Source organism: Hyalella azteca, unplaced genomic scaffold, assembly GCF_000764305.2.
Source record: "Hyalella azteca isolate HAZT.00-mixed unplaced genomic scaffold, Hazt_2.0.2 contig6587, whole genome shotgun sequence".
NCBI classification, from domain to species: domain Eukaryota; kingdom Metazoa; phylum Arthropoda; class Malacostraca; order Amphipoda; family Hyalellidae; genus Hyalella; species Hyalella azteca.
The window spans coordinates 363244-384276 of record NW_025936745.1 but is presented as its reverse complement, the minus strand read 5'-3'; the positions used below and the strand labels follow the sequence as shown (position 1 = coordinate 384276).

General features: G+C 36.7%; 1 protein-coding gene across 1 annotated transcript in view; it reads right to left on the bottom strand.

The window, feature by feature from the left end:
- Window positions 1-1129: 1129 nt before the first annotated feature.
- The window catches only part of LOC108677178 (probable G-protein coupled receptor No9), an 80253-nt gene continuing 60349 nt past the window's right edge, over window positions 1130-21033 (bottom strand). The window contains exons 2-3 of the mRNA XM_018165345.2: window positions 5187-5970; window positions 1130-2801 (exon numbers count right to left, since the gene is read on the bottom strand). Of these exons, the coding sequence (XP_018020834.1) occupies window positions 1682-2801; window positions 5187-5818 (1752 nt within the window). The 5' untranslated portion in view covers window positions 5819-5970 and the 3' untranslated portion in view covers window positions 1130-1681. The remainder of the gene's footprint in view (window positions 2802-5186; window positions 5971-21033) is intronic.

Below are 21033 nucleotides of genomic sequence, written 5' to 3'. Positions count from 1 at the left end.
GAATAAGTTGCCAACGAGTGTTGTGATGTAATATCAATAGCTGGTTTGCTAATGGGATACTGAAACATTTTATGTTGCAAAATATAAGGAATCCCGCAGGAAAACGATGACATTGAATGCTCATAATGTAAAGTGATTTTTTTCAATTTGATAATAACAGTTTCGCACTCATCGAGTTCAATGCTAATGTAGATACTTATTATGAGTACTTTCATTAATTTATATCTATGAAGCTTTTATAACTGAGGACGGCTCTCAATTGCGATACACATTTATTACTTGTTTATACAAATTCTTATAATAAACTGATCACTATTTCGTGTGAAGAATGCCCTTTAAGAGTGGTAATCACTCAGTTAAAAAGTGAAAAGCGCACTCATTACTAACATTCATTATCTTCATAGGATTAATATCTTCATATAACGCTTCAAAGAATGATGATGCATCACTCACAAAATGAAAGATCATATTGCAAATAAATTTTCGTGAGACAAATTATCGTACTAAAGAAGATGTAAGTTTAAAAATGGCGCATGAAAACAGATGGATGAATGGAGGCAGTGCACTGCGGTGAACACAACCTGTGTAACGCGTCTTCGTATGTACTACTCCAAGCCAAGGAAGCATTTACAAAAACGTAAGGAGCTACAGCATCTACAAGATGCTTCTAATTGATTTCATTAATGATTAACGACCCCAAGATCATATCAGACTACATGTCTCATCATGTAGTCCTTGCAGTTTCACTAAAGTTTACATTTTTTCGGTCATCATGAATTAAAAATTCATTTCGTACTCTGTGACTGAACACTAGAAAAATTTCATCTTATAAGTTAAGAAATGATCGTGAATTGCGTTCCGCTGACTATAAAGGCAGATTTAAACTATGAGGAAATCATTCAGATGAATTTATGACTTTGCAAAATATTCAAACCAAGAACTTGCGTCAACTTTTCTGTATTGTAGTTCTCCAAATAATTTCTGCATTTAAAAAACGACTATTTCAGTAGTCGTTTTAAATTAACTGTTGGATAAATATTTGCTTCTTAATTTTACTAGCAAATATTGGAATGTTTTCAAAAAATAGGAAATCACGTTCACAAAGAAACATTTATAAAAAATTGGGAAAATTTACAGGTTATAGAAAATATTTCTTAAATTATTACATAATTTAATCGGTTCTTTGGATTTTTATGTCCCTTCTTCTGGTCGAATAAATTTTGATATTTTTGACGTTGTGAGTGGTGTCAGCTGGAATATTTTGAACTAAATATTGCTGTATAAATATTTCTAAAAAATTGCATCGCAGTGAATAGGTTAACTTTCATGAGGACGGAGGTTTTTTTCTGTAGCAAAGAAAACCTTGTAAGTTTTTAGTTTTTCGGCATAAAAGTGTGAAATGCGATTGCCTAAGATTTCACAATGCCATGAATCAAACTAACAAATAATACTGAAACTTTCGCGACATCTAACTAGAAAAATTTTGCATGTAAGTACGCTGAACATTGACGGAACACTGTGAAACCGACTGCCCGATCGAGCTAAGCACATTTATTCTCCGACTTGAATGCTTTATCGTCAACATGTACACATTACTAATGACAGAATAACTAATAAATAAACATGACAGCTATACATTAGATAAACATATAGTTAACAATAGATTGATTGGGTATTGGGTTTAAGAAAGGGCGACAGGTTTTGATTCTTCGCTCTCTTCTCCATACGACGGGACGTAAATCGTAGGCGCTCTTACGATTCCTTTGCTACGTACTTTTTGACACACACACTTGCAGAGGATTTTCTTGAATGCGAATCTGAAATCTTTGCTAAAAAGAGCGTAAATGAATGGGTTAATTGCGGAATTGCAGTAACCGAGCCAAAATAACACAGAGAAAAGAAGAGGATTTATACAAGTTGGACAGAAGCCTCGAACAAGATACATGCAGAAGAAGGGGAGCCAACACATGATGAAGACTCCCACGATGATTCCGAGCGTCTTGGCAGCTTTGGTTTCCATGCGGAAGCGCTTCACTTGCATTTTGATGTTCCTTCGCCCCATTCGAGAAGCGCTTCGGGTCGCCGTGGGAGTCACACTTCCATTATGGCAGCTTGTCGAGCTTTCTGCTCCACTTGTGTCGCTACCTCCAGACGCGGCCTGAGTCGAATTAGTCGACTCCACCGATAACCTCGGCGGAGCTTTTAAGCGTAGGTTGTCTTGACGTTTTATAAGCCGAGCCTTCGTCTTCCTATTGCCTTCTATGGACACGAGTTCTACTCCATCGTGTGGTACGTTTGCTGGAGCGTCGTAAAGGTTCTGAGGCCCGAGTGACTCTGATTTGGTTTTGCGCACAGCTGCATAGTGGGCTTTCATTGGTCTGCCGTCACGACTACGCTCGGAACTGTTCTTTCCTCTGTGGATGCGCAGCGTTACGTGATCATCAAATCTTTTGGCTGTTCCATCTTTCTGGTCTCTGGTAGTTTTGAACCCTCGATTAATTGCCTTGGTTGTTTCAGCTGCTGCCAAGTATATCTTCCAGTAGAAGAACATCATGACGAACATTGGAAGAAAGAAAGAGCCTAAGGCGGAGTACAACACGTAACCTATCTCGTTAGTGAGTTCGCACGTGAGATGACAAGACGCACCGCTGGACGCCAGAGTTTGGTGCTTGTCGTTCCAACCTACCAGGGGTGGGAAGCAGATAACGAATGACGTTACCCAAACCACCCCAATTAAAATTTTTGCCCTGGTTGATGTCATGAGGTTCGGGTAGGAAACCGGTCTTGTCACAGCAACGTATCTGGGACAGAAATTAGCATTGTTAGAATCAGAGTTGTTAGAATCAGAGTTTACAATAACTATGGCGTAAATATTTCCAGTTCATTCAAAATGTGAATCACCTTCTAAGATCACATTCATGGTATGCCCTTTTTTAAAAAATTATCGTTCATATATAACGTCGAAACTTATTTTAATAAAACAAAATCGTATTAAATTGCATTTAAACATTCGGTTTGCTAAACCTTCATGATAGAAGCTCCAAAATTTAACATTTTCTTAATACGTTAAGGTAAAATCATATTTTCTAAGAAGTAATGATTTTTTCTATAAATTAGGAAAACATTTATTGATTTATTAAAAAAAGGAGTATTGAGGATGTGTTTGGGGCTTCAGGCAGCTTCGATAATGCAAAGCCGTAACCTGCAAGTTTATATCCACTCGCCAGTTCTACAGCCTCGAAGCCTTTTTGCCGGAATATTGAACAGGTCCGCCAAATAGACGCTGAATATTACGATGCGTTAGCAAAAAATATGAAGCTTTTCTGAACACGAACCTGACTTTTCCATGACACCCACTTTTGGCTCATATTATAATAGCGCGCAGAGAGTTTCAACGTAATTTTTTACATGATTGAAACGACGAGTTTCTCATCAGATATGATATATTAGAATGATTTGTTGCAAATAGTCTTAGCGTTGCTTTGCTCTATATAATAAATATAGGCTAACCAGCATCTTTCATGTTCGATACACGCAGTCTTAATTGAGAGAAGCGCGGCCATTTCGATGCCTTCCCTCGCTCGCGCAATGTCTCAGCAATAATTATGTATCGGATGGCAGTAATAATTATATGTCGAGCCTATAATAACGAACAGCCTAGAATACCGTCAAAATAATGGGAAGCAATCTTATGTTTCATGCTCGTATCATTGGGGCAGGGTTTGGCTCTAAGAATGTGCGCAAACTGAATGCAACACAGCACAGAAAAATATGAGCATGAATTTAAGTTGCAAGTTGCAATTGTATTCAAATATTGTTTAACTCCAGAAATTGAACTTGACCCATGAACATTTATCAATATCGATAAAAGTTGTATTAATAATAGTAATAATGATCAATGTAAAACCAAGTTTGAAAAATATCACTTAAATTTGAAAAGAATACGCAGGATAATGATTAATCAAAATAATAATCTTCCTACGAAAAAGCGTGAAATCAAGGTGATTCTCATTGCATGGTCTGCAGATATAAAGTTGACGGATGAACCTTGAATTTTTAGTAAAACTTGATTAGTAATGCAAAATTATAATTACCGGCCTTGTCATGACTCTTACTGTTTGAGCAGGCGAGTGCGACGTATCGCTAATATTCCGTCCATTGAAAGTTTCCGAACTTTTAGCGGCCACGTGGCCATTAAAATAAACATGTATTCAAGTTTTGCCTGCGATTAATCTCCAATAAAATATTTTTATCCTGGCTTGAGGTTCGTAGTCTACATTGTATTCCGCTCACAGACTCCCGTCGTTTTTTGCCCAACAAAGCCAAAGCTCTTCTCTTCGTAACCGGCATGCGGAACTGCGGTCATCGCACAGGCATTGTCACGACGCTATTCTGGCACATGCGTCAGATATCTTTTATTTATATGACAGCGACATTCGTAAGATTACAGGTGATCTCGAGAGTGTGTTTTCAGCAGGTTACTGGAGTTTGTTTCGGTATTGAGGAAGGTTATGGCCGTGCGCGAGATCTGTTCAAGAAATCGTACGATCTTGCCGATATGTGCGAGGAATTTAAAAAGACGCGCACAAGAAGTGGGGATTAATCATCACTGTAGTTCAATAAAAGATCGATGTTTTGAATGATTTTAAAATTCGCATTGTGATTTGTTTAAAGCCTGTAAATTTGTATTAATTAACTCGGTTTATTCAGAAAAATTATTTGCTGACGTTGATACGAGGGATTTTCCGGCTTAAGTATTTGCATTCGATCATTAGTCATCCAGCATGCCAACCAATTAATGAGCATGAGAACGATTGGCAGAATAAACAATTTTAATTTTTACAATAAGCACACTCAATTAAGATTTACGCACTTACAATGTAGAAATTATTGTAAACATTTTTCAGCCGTTTAATTTTCGTTAATTGATAATTCATTCAAACCCCATAAACTCATACGTTGCAGTTGGTATGGAATAAAATGGTTTTAGTCACCCAACAAACAAGTTCTTTTTATTTGATTTTCTGTTTTATCGTATCTGTTGAACTGACATCCTGTTTAACGAAATGCCTGCAGTTCATCCATCTCTCTTGACTCGTTCTGAAAAGGAGTAAGCGAAAACTTTTGCAAGAAATCTTATAATAATTATAGCTCATTTATTTCATTTCCAACAAAAAAGTAGGTACCTGTCAAAGCTGATGACGACGAGGTTGAGGATGGACGAGGTAGACATCCACACATCGACGGCAAGCCACACAGAACACCACAGCGGCCCGAACAGCCAAGTGTCGAAGACTTCCACGGTGACACTGAACGGTAGAACCATGATACCCAGTGACATGTCGGCCACGGCCAGCGACACGATGAACAGGTTGGTGACGGATCTCAACTTGGTGGAGGTAAACACGGCTGCTATTACTAGAGTATTGCCAGCCACAACGAGAATATTGATGAGGATCAACACTGCAAATGAACCAACGAGGTCAGCGTCGCTCCATTCAACGTGATCCAACGGGTCTGAGCAGTTAGTGTCTGAGTGTTCGGTGGAGGAGGGAGGTGTTGAAAATTCAATCGGGGAGAATGTCTTCGAGAACAATTCCACGTCATCGCCTTCGTCCAGCTTTTCGAAGATAAAATTGTGTTCATCTCGTCGATCTTCATCCAGCCACGTGTTGCTCACTTCTACGAAGTTGCTGCTCAAGTTCTCAGGTTTTCTAGCGTATGAGTTCGAGTTGAGCAGTAGAGACATCACTGTGGATGCTTGTATCAGGACGCATAATAAGAAACGTTGAAGGTATCTTGCGTGTTGCACAGTCATTGAAGAAGTTATTACTTTTCGTCCACGATGTCACGACCGTTCTTGCTATATTGCTCGCCAGACAAATGGCCAGGCATCTGACCGAACCAGATGCCTCTGATGCAATCAGGCACGACATCGGCAAAATGACGCGGACCTCCACCGTCGATCATCTGCAAAAAAATATAAAATAAACTTCAGTGTCTTCTTCCATCGTCTTTACAGGCTATCGAAAGCAGGCAAGACTTTACTCTCAAGATTTTTTCTAAGAAATGGCCTCGGCATCAATTTGATATTACCAGGAACATTGTTAATAATTTGCTCATTAGGAAATAAAATGATTGAAATCGAGTTGTTTGAAAGCAGTAAATCTGCTATAATCTGATTATAACAGTAGTTACATCTGCACTGTAATAGTGCGTCGAGTTTGTTTTAAGCGGGAATTAAGGATATAAGTGAATTAACCGATGTTTTGGCAATTTTATTTACTTACGTAGATGGAGTTTGACTAGAAAGCTGAAGTTCTAATTTATGATATGAGAAAAGATGAAGCAAACTAATCAGTCATAGAAGCATTGGGGATAATTTTACTCACCTCTCTCTCTATATATTTATACATATATAGAGGTCCAGTAAATAATTTAAACTAATTGGTTATTAAAAAGTCTCATTGAAGTCGAGAAATAAATTCATTTCAGAAAGAGATGCTCCAAGCAAGAAACAGCTTTCTTTATTATTCTCTTCGCAGGAATAATAATTTTTTTAATTTAATTCGCTTTCTGAGAGCACCTTATGCCATCCCTTTTAATGGCATCATTCATGGCTGCAATGATCGAAGTTCATCCAGAAATTTTGAAAAGTTCCTTGAAGTTGCAATCTTTAAAAACCAAAAGAAGTACTAGAGAATCACACGAAGAAGGAAGAAAATCAACGATCGAGAAGGTCAAAGCCGTTGAATTAGTACGTCTGAAATCTTGATATTGCAATGCCAGAGAATGAATTCCTCCTCACAGCCATTGTGACATTTAAAACAATGAAATTTTGATGAGACTTCAGCCAACTGCTTAGGTAAAAATTGTAATCAATTAATTTTGACTTTCCCAAAATCGTGAATTTTCAATAGAATCCGAATAATAATTATCAAACTTCTATTTGCGAACATTTAAAACATAGATGAAATCGATGCAAAGCAGAAGTTATCAACTTCGTTAAGCTTTCTGGCAGACTGTAGGCTAAAATGAACTATTGAATAAATTAGCAAGCAAAAATCATGCCTGGCTTCTCCTTTAGTATTGATTTTGTAAGATTTTAGACTTACAAATTATAACGTACGTTGTTTTATTTATGCTGCACAAACGCTAATTGAATTGAGGGTAAGCTTGTATTTTCACAGCAACTTCGATTCTACGAGATAATTTTCGATTTGATTCGGCAGATAATTTTCGCTCCTGCCACTAATGCTGCGTACAATGTATTCTATAATGGCACGACTGGTATAAAACCTTTTAGGAATTAAATACGAACTCATGATCTTTATTTTATCCTGAACATTAAACAATAATGTTATATCGAATAGCTATAAAAAGACCGTTAAAGAAACTCTGGTAGAGAGGACATGGCTCAACTATATACTGTAATGTATTAAAGTATTCAAAATTTCTATTTAAAACGCTCATGCCAGTTATATGCGTTGCCCCCTAATTTCGTCATTGTCACGGAACCTTGCATAATACAGCGTTCAAGACAGTTAAGGTTTGTTCATTGTTTTGTGAGTTCATTGCACGTGAGTTTTTTTTCACTTTTGTACGTGAGTGAGTATCAGTAGATCTATGTTCATTGAATATTTCAGGGAATTTATTTTTTAGTAGTTTAATTTCACCATACATTTAGTACGTATGGTGAATCTTTGTCTTCCCAGCAACATCCTTACGATTTCCAATCTTGTCCATCAATTTACGCCATTAATTGTTTGCGAGCTGTTGAGACTTGGATTTAACAGTACTTTTCATTTTTCATTTGAGAGCACCAGCATTTTTTCACCAATTTGGCATGTCGTAAATTAGCCGCACGTTTTCATGAAGATTGAATGCATTTTTTCATAAAACTTTGACATGGCCAATTGGAAAGTTAAAGTTTAGGCGAAACTTTAACTTACGGCCACAGAAAAAGGCAATCACAAAATCTCACAGCGCCTGTTTTCTAGGAAACAAATCATTGAGATCAAGGGACAGACGCGCAGTGAAGAACCTATTTGAAAAGTAAGTCTGTGGAGACACGATAGTTCACAAGAATTAAATTGGAAAATATAAGCTTTTAGTGAATAATTTGAATAGAATATTTTGTCAAATACATTAGATGAAAATTCCAGCAGAAATTCAATGATGCTCATTAAAGAATTTGATTTGAATTAATTATCTCTTCCATGATAATAGCAGAACTAAATCTTTAGATGGCATAGTGGCTACTGAGAAATATTTTGCGAACTAATAATTTGAAAGACATTATGAGATTTAGTCCAAACTATTTCTAAACTAAATTTTGAAAATAGACTTGGCTGTCACATAGGTTAAATCGGAACTTGAAGTCACTACTCGATTGGACTTTGGGAAATGTTTAATTTATAAATTTATTTGTTTACGTTAAAACATCTGCTAATTCATGCAATGTTTAGATGTTAATTCACGGATGCCTGGGCGCCGAAAGTTGCTCTTACGTACACTTTTATTTGAATAACTGAAATTGGATTAACGTTCCTATACTTCCGCGGTGACGCGATTTATCTTTTTAGCGCATTTTCTCATTTATGGAAAAAATGCACTATTGTGCTCGCCATGTCCGTCCGTCCGCCTGTCTGTCTGTCTGTCTGTCTGTCCGTCTGTCCGTCCGTCTGTCCGTGACCTCAAGTTTTCGTCGACGAGAAAATGCGCTCTCAGTCACTCACTGCAGTGAGTACTGAGTTATATTTTTTCTTTTCTTTTCTTACTCCCTCGATTAGAGGGGACTTCTGACGCGTGTCTGTGCGTCAGAAGTCCTTTGGAATTTCGCGCTCCTTGGGGATTGTTTCCTGAGCGCCCCACCGCTGAGCTCGCGGTGTCTGACCGTTGGCCTTAGTTATAGGGTTAAGTTATTATATAGGTAGGATTCCTTACATTTCCCTTCCCTGTCTCTCTTGAGCGGGCGGCAGACGTCCCGTATAAGCGACCTCTTGTTCGAGTGTCTTTGTTTCTGTTGCTTTTCAGCTGTCCCTCCTTGTCACTTCGTCTCTTTGAGATGCTAACGCTGCTTCTCTCGAACCAGCTTCAGCGGGCTGGACAATTGAGATCTTCCGCCAATTGTGGGTGATGATTAACTTGATATTTTGAATAACTGAGACCTTCCGTCTTGCTGGCGATGTTATATTTTGGCCTCCGGTGCGAAATAGCTTGATAGCTGAAGCGCTAGCAAACCATCATACTACTACTACTACTTTTTTATTACTTCCACCTTACAAATGTAAAAAAATAAACTCTTACTTACGCTCCTATCCTATCCTATCCTAACTCTTCCATTTATACGTTGTAATGTACGGAAATATTTTGCAAGAAATGATACCAAAAATAACAATCGTTTAACACACTTGATTAATACATAACAAATAACAAAATAAAAAGCAAGTAAATTTTTATTGAGCTGCATAGGCAGTTAAATTATTACTGTGAAATAATGCTCAAGAACTAAAATGACGAATTTACCATGTTTTTTTAATGGTTTAAAAATCCAAGGAAGTAACTTTGGAAAGAGACTATGGGCAAGGAAAATCTGTAAGCAGATGAAATGAAAACAAATGTAATTGAAATAAATTTTAGGTGAACTTTATATTTTTATTTGATCTTCAATATTCTATGAATATTCAATAAAATAAAAAACATTTTAAAATAAAGAATTTTGTACAACTATTATTCGCCCATATAACTGTAAGATGGAGAAATAACATATTATAGGCCAGCTTAACAAGGCGTCGTGTGCCGTGTTCATAACTATAAACCTGCATTCATGTGTCAACATCAGTGTTATGAATGCCGTTCTATTCCTGATCATGTATGCAAACATGATACTGGAAAAATTAAAGGATCGCATGTTTTTCAACTCGCCAGAAACCGCTACGTGATGTTACCATGGGAGCGCGCAAGAAGCTCTACGACGCACACCATTACACGTATTTTGCAGACAGCCTCGTAGTTAAGATACCGAGACTCGAGCGACGTTGATATGCCGGCAAAAAACTCAAGCGGTATACAGGTGTTTGTACACGGGGACACTACTGGCGGCCAGTACAACTTTCAGATACCAACCGCCAGTACTTACCGTGCTACTGGCATCGTGTACAGGCCCTACTGGCTACGGGAAGATCCGAAACCCTTTACACGAGTCCGGTAACGTGATAATTAAACACAATAGCATTTGAAAGTTGGACTGGCCGCCATTATTTTCCCCATCTATAAGCACCATAATTATAACTCGGAATGAATAACTATAGATATTTACTCAGAGTGCCTCGCCTCGGACTGTGACTAAAGCCTTAATTTGTTGCACTTGAATTCTTTTCGATATGTTGCCCAGAGAAAATCTGAAGAGCGAGAAAAACTACTAAATTTAGCGCAGAACGATACTCAGAGTTCGCTTAAGAGATTGATTAATAGTAATTTTCGTTTTAAAATGAAGAAATAATATGATAATAAGCAGCCCCATGCACTAAATCAATTCATCTTATATCGATTTGATTAATAAGGCGGTAAGAAGTTATTGCTTGTTCTTTATACGTATCTTTCATAATCATTGACGAACGAGGTAATTTTTTAACCCAAGTGTTCGGTTTAATATTAAGTTGGGAGATTTCTCCAAGTTTGACGCATTTGTCTCCTCTGCATCAAAGTTTAACCATTCCAGTCTTAGGTTTCAAAGTTGATACAATTTATCGATAAACTTCGATGGGAAACGTTGATTGTCTTAACAATGGATAGCTTGATTATTCGCGATATTTTGCACACTTGTGAATAATGATTCTTGGACGGCAACCACCTCATATTTTTTCAATTTGCTGAAATAAATTATAGCACGGCGAATCAAGTCAATCAACACTATAACAATTCGCGTGTCGTTAAAATTATAATAAAAAATATCAATAATTTCCTCATGAAACTAAATTAATCTCGTAGAAAAATCACAATCTTTCTAATATAAGATCTAAATTCTCTTTCGAACTGAGGTTTTCGAAAATTTATTTCGTTGCAAAACTTGCATGTTTTCACGAATGAAATTTCGTGCAAAGCAAGTTTTAACAATATTTCTATAGTTCTTCTGCGATTTTTATAGAAGTTCAACAAGATGGGTTCAGATCTAGTTATTCGTTTGACAACTATCAACATTCGGCTCATGCGATATCATTGATACTTATTTCAAACGATGTGTTCTACATGGTCGCATACGGCATACTCATAAAAATTAAATTCCATGCTCAGAAATACTATATTTTTTATCCCCTTTCACTGTTCTGGGATCATCAACATCGATAGATCCTGCGACATGCTTTCCCGAGTCTGTTCTCTTAGCCTGATTGCACATCAATGCAATCGCTGATACGTTTAGGCGATGCGGGCGTGAGTGCAAGCCCGAAGTCAAATTCGAGTCAAATCGACGCGAATGCTAAAACTGTCCGTACGGTCGAGAGCGGTCCACGGAGCGCATTTAACTCTGTTAAATGCTTATTCAGAGTATTTTAGAAAAGAATATGCTCCTTTGGTGTATATAATATTATACACGAGTAGTAATATTATAAATATTACTACTAAATAATAGTAAAGTAAATAAATAATATTTACTAAATAGTAAATAAGCTTATTCTGCTATCTTATAGTAATAATATTATACATGAACTAACAAATTCCATTTAAGTTCCATATAAATCAGGCCTCATTAACGATGTGCTATATTTCGCACAGAAGTCGTTTTGGGGGAAATCAACAACAAACTGAGAACTTCTGTAGTACATTACATCTGATTTTTATAATAATTCAATTTTTTAAGATCGATCATATGGTTCATTTAAGACGTCATGCTCTATGTTCGAAATAGAACCGAAGCCCTAAAACCTTGATCATTATTAAAAAAATTATACTAGGAATAATTGTGGTTTCTTTCATACAGTCGATTTTGTGACAGGACCGTTCCTGATGTGCCATTATAGCTTTCGAACCTTGACAGCGCATAATACTAAAAAAATCGGTTTACACATAAGATAATTGCATCTAAAATTCTAATTATTACAACATTTCTCTTTAACTTCACTTCTTGTTTGTTTGTCTGTCTGCTACAAATCTTATAATCGATGTTTGACACACTTATACCTGTTCAATCTATCTGAAATTTTGCACACTTGCGTAAAGTTGGAGACAATGCGTGAATAAATTAACAGAATAAATAATTGTAAAAATTAAAAAGAATTTTTCAATATTACAAAAAATTACAATAATTTTGTCTGCGACAAATCTTCTAATCGATATTTGACACACTTGTACCGGTCCAATCGATTTGAAATTTTGCACACTTGCGTAAAGTTAGAGACATTGCATGAATCAATTGACAGAACAAATTATTTTAAAAATTTACAAAAATTTTTAAATGGTAAAAAATTCAATTTAATATTTTTTTATATTTTAAAATAAAATTAGAAATTCATTTTACATGTGTAACCACAAACACAATGGATTCTTTAGAAGTGTTGTTCGTAAAAAATAATTTTTAAACGCAGATTTTATGAATTGCATTCTATCAAATTCACGCATTCAACGACTGAACGTGGAAGGAATATGGTTTCCAGGCAAGGAATGTCAACAAGAGTTGCTTGTTTGATCCAACGTCTTGCCAGGACATCAAACTACTGGCGCCTAATTGGAGTCCCGCAGCCGCGCAAGTGTCCTCTGGTCAACTACAGCGCAGTCGCCATTGTCGTCGATTGTCGATTTGACAGCACGAAATGCATCGAAATATTCAGAAACGTTTTACCACTGCGTAGGAGCAGCACGAAATGCATCGAAATATTCAGAAACGTTTTACCACTGCGTAGGAGCAGCAGAAAATGCATCGAAATATTCAGAAACGTTTTACCACCGCGTAGGAGCAGCATGAAATGCATCGAAATATTCAGAAACGTTTCACAACTTGAAACTGGCAAGCCAAAATTTGTTTGAGCATCGAATCACAGTTTGAGCAAAATTAAGCATACAGTTTTTAATCAGCAACATCACTAGGCCGAATAAAACCGTTAAGCACCAAAAGTGCTACAATATCTTCGTATTTTACTTCGATAATAAAAGTGTGTAATCGCCGCTCAATAGCCTCATTTATCAAAGATACAGAAGTGCACGTGCGCTGCAGAAATAAAAAATCAGGCGCAGCAGCGATGGCGCGGCACTGCAGGATTCACTCATTCGTTTGCAGGATGATATCCGCTGGCAGCAGTCGATATCCTGAGCCCTTATTGAACTTAGCTGGAGCCTGGCCACCAGAATGTTCTACTCTTCCAACTTAGTATCACAGCTAACAAGTTTGTCCAATAAGCCGTCGCCAACTTATTTCTTCTAAAGAATTTCTTGTACTTAGAAAGTGATTTTAATCGGAGAGATGTCGTGCTTTGGTTAAGAATTTCTTAAAAGTATTTAAAGCGCAATAAGTTAATAACACGACAGAAAAATATCACAGGAAAGAGTGTATTTTTCTCGAAGTTTTGTGCTAAATTAATGGCAGGTTCTGAACTCAGCTTATCTATAGTGGCTCTAGATCCAAAGGAAAGTTTTGTGTCATGACTTTAGACGAGCGAAATGAATGTTTATCGATATTTTTTGGCGCTAGAAATTAATTATATTCATAATTATTTAGGTTTATATTCAAACGTAAAATAAGAATTAAATGAGGGCTTTTTGCTGAATGGAGGTTTGAACCGCACGTTTTTCACCAATTAATCAACACATTACCTTTGCTTAGGAATAGTATTATTAAAGAACATCTAGTCGTCAGCTAATTAAAATGTTTTATAACAACCCATTTCATTTCTCTTGCTCATTTTCACTCATCACATGCTATATTCGTGACAGGCTTCTCTGTTGACAACTAAATAAGAAAACTCATCTCCCTTACTATCATGAATGGCACTAGACTCTAGCTAGACTCGTTTACTAGAAGCCAGTGTAGTCCACCAGGTAGTGATGCGCGTTAGCATCGTAAGATAATTTCTGGTCATTTATGCGATTTGCTTTGAAATTATCTTTGTCTCATGCATAACTAAACCTTGACTGTAAAATAAATACTGTGAGCCTTACAGAGCGGCAGCTGCATATTTTTGGGGTAGAATTGAGAGCAGATAAAGAAATTAACTCTGAATGGAGCATAGATAATTCGGCTTGTCGATCGCAGGTGTTAGCGATTAATTTCCGGGTGTGAATCCGGATTTTGTTGACTTCAAAGTCGTCTACTGAACCCTCCTTATGATCATGAATTCAATGCATCTGGGGAAAACACTTGTGCTGTGCTGCTGCGTATTCTAAACAAGTGAATCTGGTGTAGGGGATATGGAGAGAACTGTTCACCGTCACTGTACACGTGCCCACTGCACAGTGTACAGCGTACCAAAATAAGTAATTAATAACGAATATTGGAAGCAAAAATGATGATCGGTCGCTCTCTCCTTGCCTCGTAACAATTAAAATCCGAGCATGGAATTTTCATTTTGGACCGACTGTTCAACAGATACCACGGGTCAAATGTTCGTACATGAGCCAAATGAGCGTCCATATGTCATATTCATGTATTTTATGAGTTTCTGGCCATATTTTACCTACCTTTTTGCTATTTTGAGTAATATATTTTTAGATCAGAAAGTCTCTTAGAACACCAAGAATTTAACGGGAGTTAAAAGAACTACCTAACAATTGCTAAGCATTTCAAGGCTAGAGAATACGAGTAAATAGTAATATGTACTTCGTACATTTTATAAGCTTTTGTGTAATATTGGAAATAAAAGCTAATAGACATGTTCTCAGAAATAGACGATTATAAAATGAAAGATAATATGTCAAATAATACCCGAATAATAACATACCCGAAATGCCAAAAAAACTGAAAAAATTATGGTGCGTTCAGGTCGTGGGGATAACACTCAAATGACGGAAACTCTCTTAATCAAGCCTTTATATGTGAATAACATTGACGACGGGTAAGGTATCCGCAGACAAAAAATTAAGCAAACATCGTTAGTCAACATAATTAGAAAATTTAGGACGGTAATTTATAACTTGGCAACAAAATTCACAATCAATCTAAATTAAATTAAGGGGAATTTTTAATAAAAACGATATTGCAATTTTATCAGTTTAAAAACTTGATTTTTATTGACAATAAACATTGAATTACAAAAAATTCGCGTATGAGGTAATTTTGACATTATCCGATGTTCCGGAACCGAAATTATTGTTCCCTGAAGTTTAAACTTCTTCGTTTCAGCAATTTTGTGAGATTTAATTGAAAGTTCAAAAATAAAACTGATTCTATTTGATCACGCTGAAGCTATCTAAAATATTGGAAATAATGCCTACATTTCGGCGTCAGGCCTCCCATTATGGACAACTGAATAGAAAATCTATTCCAATACGAGGGCCGATGCTCTCGCTTTCCTAGTGTGAGTTTGTGCGGAGCTGCCGCGGGGGCGAAGCCGAGTCAGCATTTGTGTCTCCCCGGGCAGGCCTTCGAGTTTTATCATACCAGGCACTGCATGAAACTTTCAAGGACAGTCGTTATGAGAATTCTTTTTCAATAATATTAGCATTGGAAATGAAGTAATTACAACAAAGCAATATAATAATTACGCGAGTTCAATAATTCAATATGTTTTCAAAACCAAAGCTTGGATTATATATCTTTTTGATGTGAAAGAAATTAAGGCTTGAATGTACTTTTCTGTAGTTTTTGACGAACTACCGACGTTTAGACCGTGATCATCAATTTTTTAGACCTATAAGTTACAAAAACCGTGCATTAAATAGAAATATGAGATTTGAGCAATGTTTTTTTCTATTTATAATGATAATATTGCCAGATTTAACAAAATGTAACATTACTTCCAGAGAACCATTGATACGATAAAATTTATAAAATAATTATATGTATGAATTATGTTACCACTTTAGACGGGTAAAACATCGACTATCGTCAATCATGCTAACGAAAGTATCACTCGCGTGCGAAATTACTAGAGCGGTCCTTATTATTAGGCAACTGAGCCGCAAAACTTTCGTTTCTGAAGCGGAAACAATGCGCTTTACATGGAAGGCTTGGCCGGCAGCCACGGCGGCGAGCGCAAGCAGACAAAAGCTGCCCCTCCAAACTCCGTATCCTATTTACGACATCGACTCCTAATGAACGGTTATGGAAGCCGTCGGCAAACTTGCGCCGTTTGCAGGAACGACGAGAAGGAGAGGAAGCGAGATCTCGTGCCGTAGCAACGCTTCTAGTAGAATAGGCCTGGGCTGAGCTTCGATCGAGCCAATATTTTTATCCTGCCTAAATATTGGTGCGATATCTTGCACGAAGTGTGTTGATTATCTTTGTTTAGGCTCTCTTCTCTGTGTCGCAAATGCTGTAAACTGTCTGATTTAAACAATATTAATGAGCCCTAGCCAAAAGTTCTTATTAAATCTGGTATGATATGACATTCAACACTAAAATATACGGGCTATGAGCCCGAAATACAAACCATGCACCATTACAGCCGCGGCAAAAGCCAAGTCCAGCTATCGCGGCGACCTCTGAGGCGAGTGATTTGTGAGGCAGTTTGTGAGATTGGTGATGCTGCTGCAGCTACTGGGGAACGACTTCATGGCATTTGGCTTGATGCATTCAGATCGGAGTTCACAGCTGAACCTAGTTTGAGGTTTTAATATGTTCCGTCGTTCCAATGCACGTCAATGTTCAGAAAATCAGAAAATATGCCCTGCTATATTACAGACACATGCACTAACGAGTGAGCTAATACGTCTTGAATGCTTCATTACTTGGAAAAATAACAAAAGTAGTATTACAAAAAATTGATACTTAATTTTGACAGACTTTTTAAGATTCTTCTACTTTACTGAGCTGAATTTATAGAAAGGATCAGCAATAAGACATGAACTGAAATGTTTTAGCTTGTGGCTCAACGTAATTTAGGATCGTTTCTTGTAACTGCTTCTCGCATGTAGCAAAATGCACGGAATTATTATCTCGTGTTCAGTTCATCATGCAGACTTGATTCCAAAACCAATAAATTAAGACACATTCTATTCAAATAAGAATTTTTAATCTAATAAATGCCCGATGAAATACAAATGCAGGATTCATCAAGGCTTCACAAATTAGCCCTTTGAGTCGCTATTGAGTGAGAAATGAGCGTCGGCATCGCAGTTCAATGGCGTCAATTGAAAGCTCTATTGAGGCTTGCAACGGTGCTGTGAGTCTGAGCCGACAACGATGCGGTCGCTGTTGTGGTCATTGTCGGTGGCTTTATTGAGTCACTTGCTGCCGACACGTACTGGAAAATCACTAGCGGTATTACAGGTCCACAGGCTGTTGCATGGTCTGTCATCACGATCAGGTCTCGCTTTGGCAAATTAGTGACAGAGATTGAAGTTTGAATAGCTTCGATTACAGTACTGGTTAACATGTTCTATTCTGGGTCTGATGCACTTACAGGGGAAGGAGAGGTTTGGTTGCCGCGGTTATACCGAAATTAATTGAATTAATTTTTCGGCGCTATCACATCATGTCATCTGGTTTTTGAACAGTATTTTTTCTGCATAAACAGAGATTATATGTTTGATTTCAAGAGTTGCAAGATCTTAAATCCGATAAAAGTGGTTAGATGAAGAACAGTGTGCGAATAAATATATACCTTATTCGACCGAACGAGTCAAAAGTATGTTTTCTGAGAGGATTCGATGTACTTTCCTTGCGGGCTGTCAATTAATATCCTCAAGTAGAAGCGTCACATCAAATCAGGATGCATTTCCATTTATAGTTGTTTTCGATCTTCCTGATTTTTGGTGGAATCCTCCTCAATGCTGATCCCTCACTACACCAAGTTATGACTGATAGAACTCAAGTTGGACAAAATTAATCTTGATTGTATTTCAAGATATGTGAGACTTTAGAAACGTTTCGCTACAGGGCTAGTAATGTATGATGTGCTACCCCATAAGCTGGCAATGCCTTTGGTTCCTCTAATTTAATTAAGAAGTATCTCAGAATCAGCTTGGTACGGCACTTCATGTGTCTCAGGTCCAAAACGAATGCAGCCTTTGAGCTTAGCAGCTCTAAAACCTTGAGACGGACACAGCAGGCAAGTGTTGGAAGACAACTCAATTTTTGGCAAACATTTTCACAAAATTCTTCAGCAAACCAAACTAGATGTGTTGAGGAGAAAGAAACTCCTCGTTCTTGTCCAGCTGAGGATTCTTCTTGATGCTGTGTTCGTCATGAACGAAAGTTCTACTAATTTCGTTACCCTTTTAATTCCGGGAAATATCTTGAGTATCCCAGAGATGTGAAAAACAACAACATTTTGTTAAAAATAATTTTTTTGTAATTATATCAAAAACTTTGTGACGCTATCATGTACATTCAATGCCTTAAAATAAACAGAGAAAACATGTCTTACAATAATGGAATGAACGCTTTATGCATACACGTTTCTGCGTGACGCATATGCCCAAAAGTCACACTAAGAATGTCTAAAAAACTGGAGTAATGAGTTAAAAAAGGTTTAACATATGAATTCAGCACCCGTGAATTATGTAAAAACAATTATTTTTAAGTTATATTAAGTAGTTATTTTTAACCGTATTTATCGTAGTTAAACCTTGATCGTAGCTTTGAGTCTTGCTTTTAAGAGTAGAAATATCAATTTTGAACATGGAAGGCTGTCGGCTTTTGTCGTTCTGTGTCACAGTATGCAGAGTTGTCCACTCCAGGCTGTTGAATTTAATTCATAAATGCATGCTGAGTTGACTTAAGTGGGTCAAATCAACATTATTTAATGATGCTCAGCAATTCGAGTTCCTCTGAAAGACAATTTATAGTTTTTGCAAAGAATTAAATTGCAATAATGTGACTAAATACATACCCAAAGCATATTTTATTTGGCAGATAATGATACAAATCTCGTGCATCCCAAACATGTTACGAACAAATAGGCATCTGAGTGATCGTATATTGATATTGTTACTATTGTTAAATATAATTAAAAACTTACATATTCTGGATAGTTTATATTCACGAACTTGAAAGAAGCAATGATAACAAATAATATATGTTTCTACTATTCTTCAAGAGTTTTAACAAGAAGTGAAGCTTAATCCGCGGGAACTCTAAAACCTTATCCAAATGGTGCCTCCTACGAAAACCCGAAAGCTCTTTGATTAAAACAGAAGTTAATTTCTTTCTTCGCTAAAATTAAGTCAAGAAATTTGCAGGAAATTCAAGTCGAATTGTTGTGGCAAAACAACGTTACGTTTATATTCTGGCCTAGCCGTTATCTTACCGGCCAGCTGCTGCGTTCCCTGGGTCCAGGTGCACGCCAAACGAAGCTTTCATGAAATTGAATGTAAATAAAGAGCATCAACGTAGTTATAATTCTTTTATAATTGACATGGCATCCAGCAAAAATATTAACAGATCAACAACAATTTGTTTCTATAAACGAGAACAGTTGCCAATTAAGAAGCAATTAGCAATTGTACTCGTTTAGAAGAAGCAATTAATGTTTGGAACTTTTCATCGCAAAGCTCAAACTCAAAAAGGCTTCAATTATAATACAAATGTGGATGATAGATCATATCGCTTATAGTTAGCCAATATATTAGCCATTGCAGCCTAAAATAATTATATCGCTATAGTCACAGTAATATAGTCACATTTTTGCTGTCTATTAGCTGAAAGTGCACACGCATTTCTCTTTTCTTTCGAGCTCCAGCAAATTTTAAAGTAGTTCGTCTTCAGGAAAACTGTAGAAACGCTAAGTCAACGAGCGAGAAAAATTCTGCCGCTACATCGTTCCGCTTTTGAGAGAGCAGAAGAAGTCGAAATTCATATGGCGCTCTTAATTTTCTGTTCTGCTAGATTTACTTGGTCCTACAAAGCGCTTTTGGTGGAATTCAAGAAAGACGCCAACTGCGAGGTTGGGTTTCAGGTTTGAGATGTAGAGGAATTTCCCTAGCAGGAACGAATTAAAATTGTATAAAATATAAAATTGAGCGTCAATGTCTGAGTTTTGTGGTAATAATTTGCTGCTAGAAATATTTCATATCTTTTATAAAAATATAATGATATCAAACACACAAGTTTGATGCGGCATTTTTTAAATTGTATTTTATAAAACTTTTACCCGTCATTATTCCTTTGTTCACACTCATATGCTTGAAAATATAGTGAACAATTTATAAAATAAAAGTTAAAAATTTAAAAGCTTCTAAAAACATCAGAGATAAGCTGGAAACTTTCAAAAATTCAACTTCATGACTCGCCTCTTTAAATTCAAGGGAACGCGGCCGGTGCGACGTGTACAGGCAACGAACTGTTCGCTATTCAAAGCTTGCAGCTCAGAAACAGAATTTTGGATAACTTCAGAGAAAAACTTTAAGCCTGCATTTCCCGATCACTTTCGTATGATGCACCAGAGAGGTTGAAATTTCTAACATAAAAGCTACTTCTATTGATAACACATTATTAACTTTTTCACTTGTGAAATAAGATTGGCTGAACTGCTCACGAATCGTTTATATATTAAATAATGTCTTCGACGAAGCTGGAATCATGAAAATAATTAAATGGCTTGCGAATTTTCAATTAATTTTACTTTATATCGAACTTTTATAATGTGGATCATTGCCTTTTTTGTTCGTAAAATGTGTGGAATGCTCTAAATTTGATTTCCAAAACCGTCAGATGAAGATTGATCTGTGTATGCATTGAGGATTGTATCCACCAAACACATTTCTATCAGTAAGACAATGTAATATAAAAAAGTTTAAACTGGAATTTAAATTCAGCTTTTATTCGGCTCTCCGGTAATATTCGTCTGAGAAGTTTTCTGATGCTTTCGACGAGCCATTTACTATTAATTGTTATGGCATATTTGTTTCACATCTCACCTCAATGTCAACGTTGCTCTAATT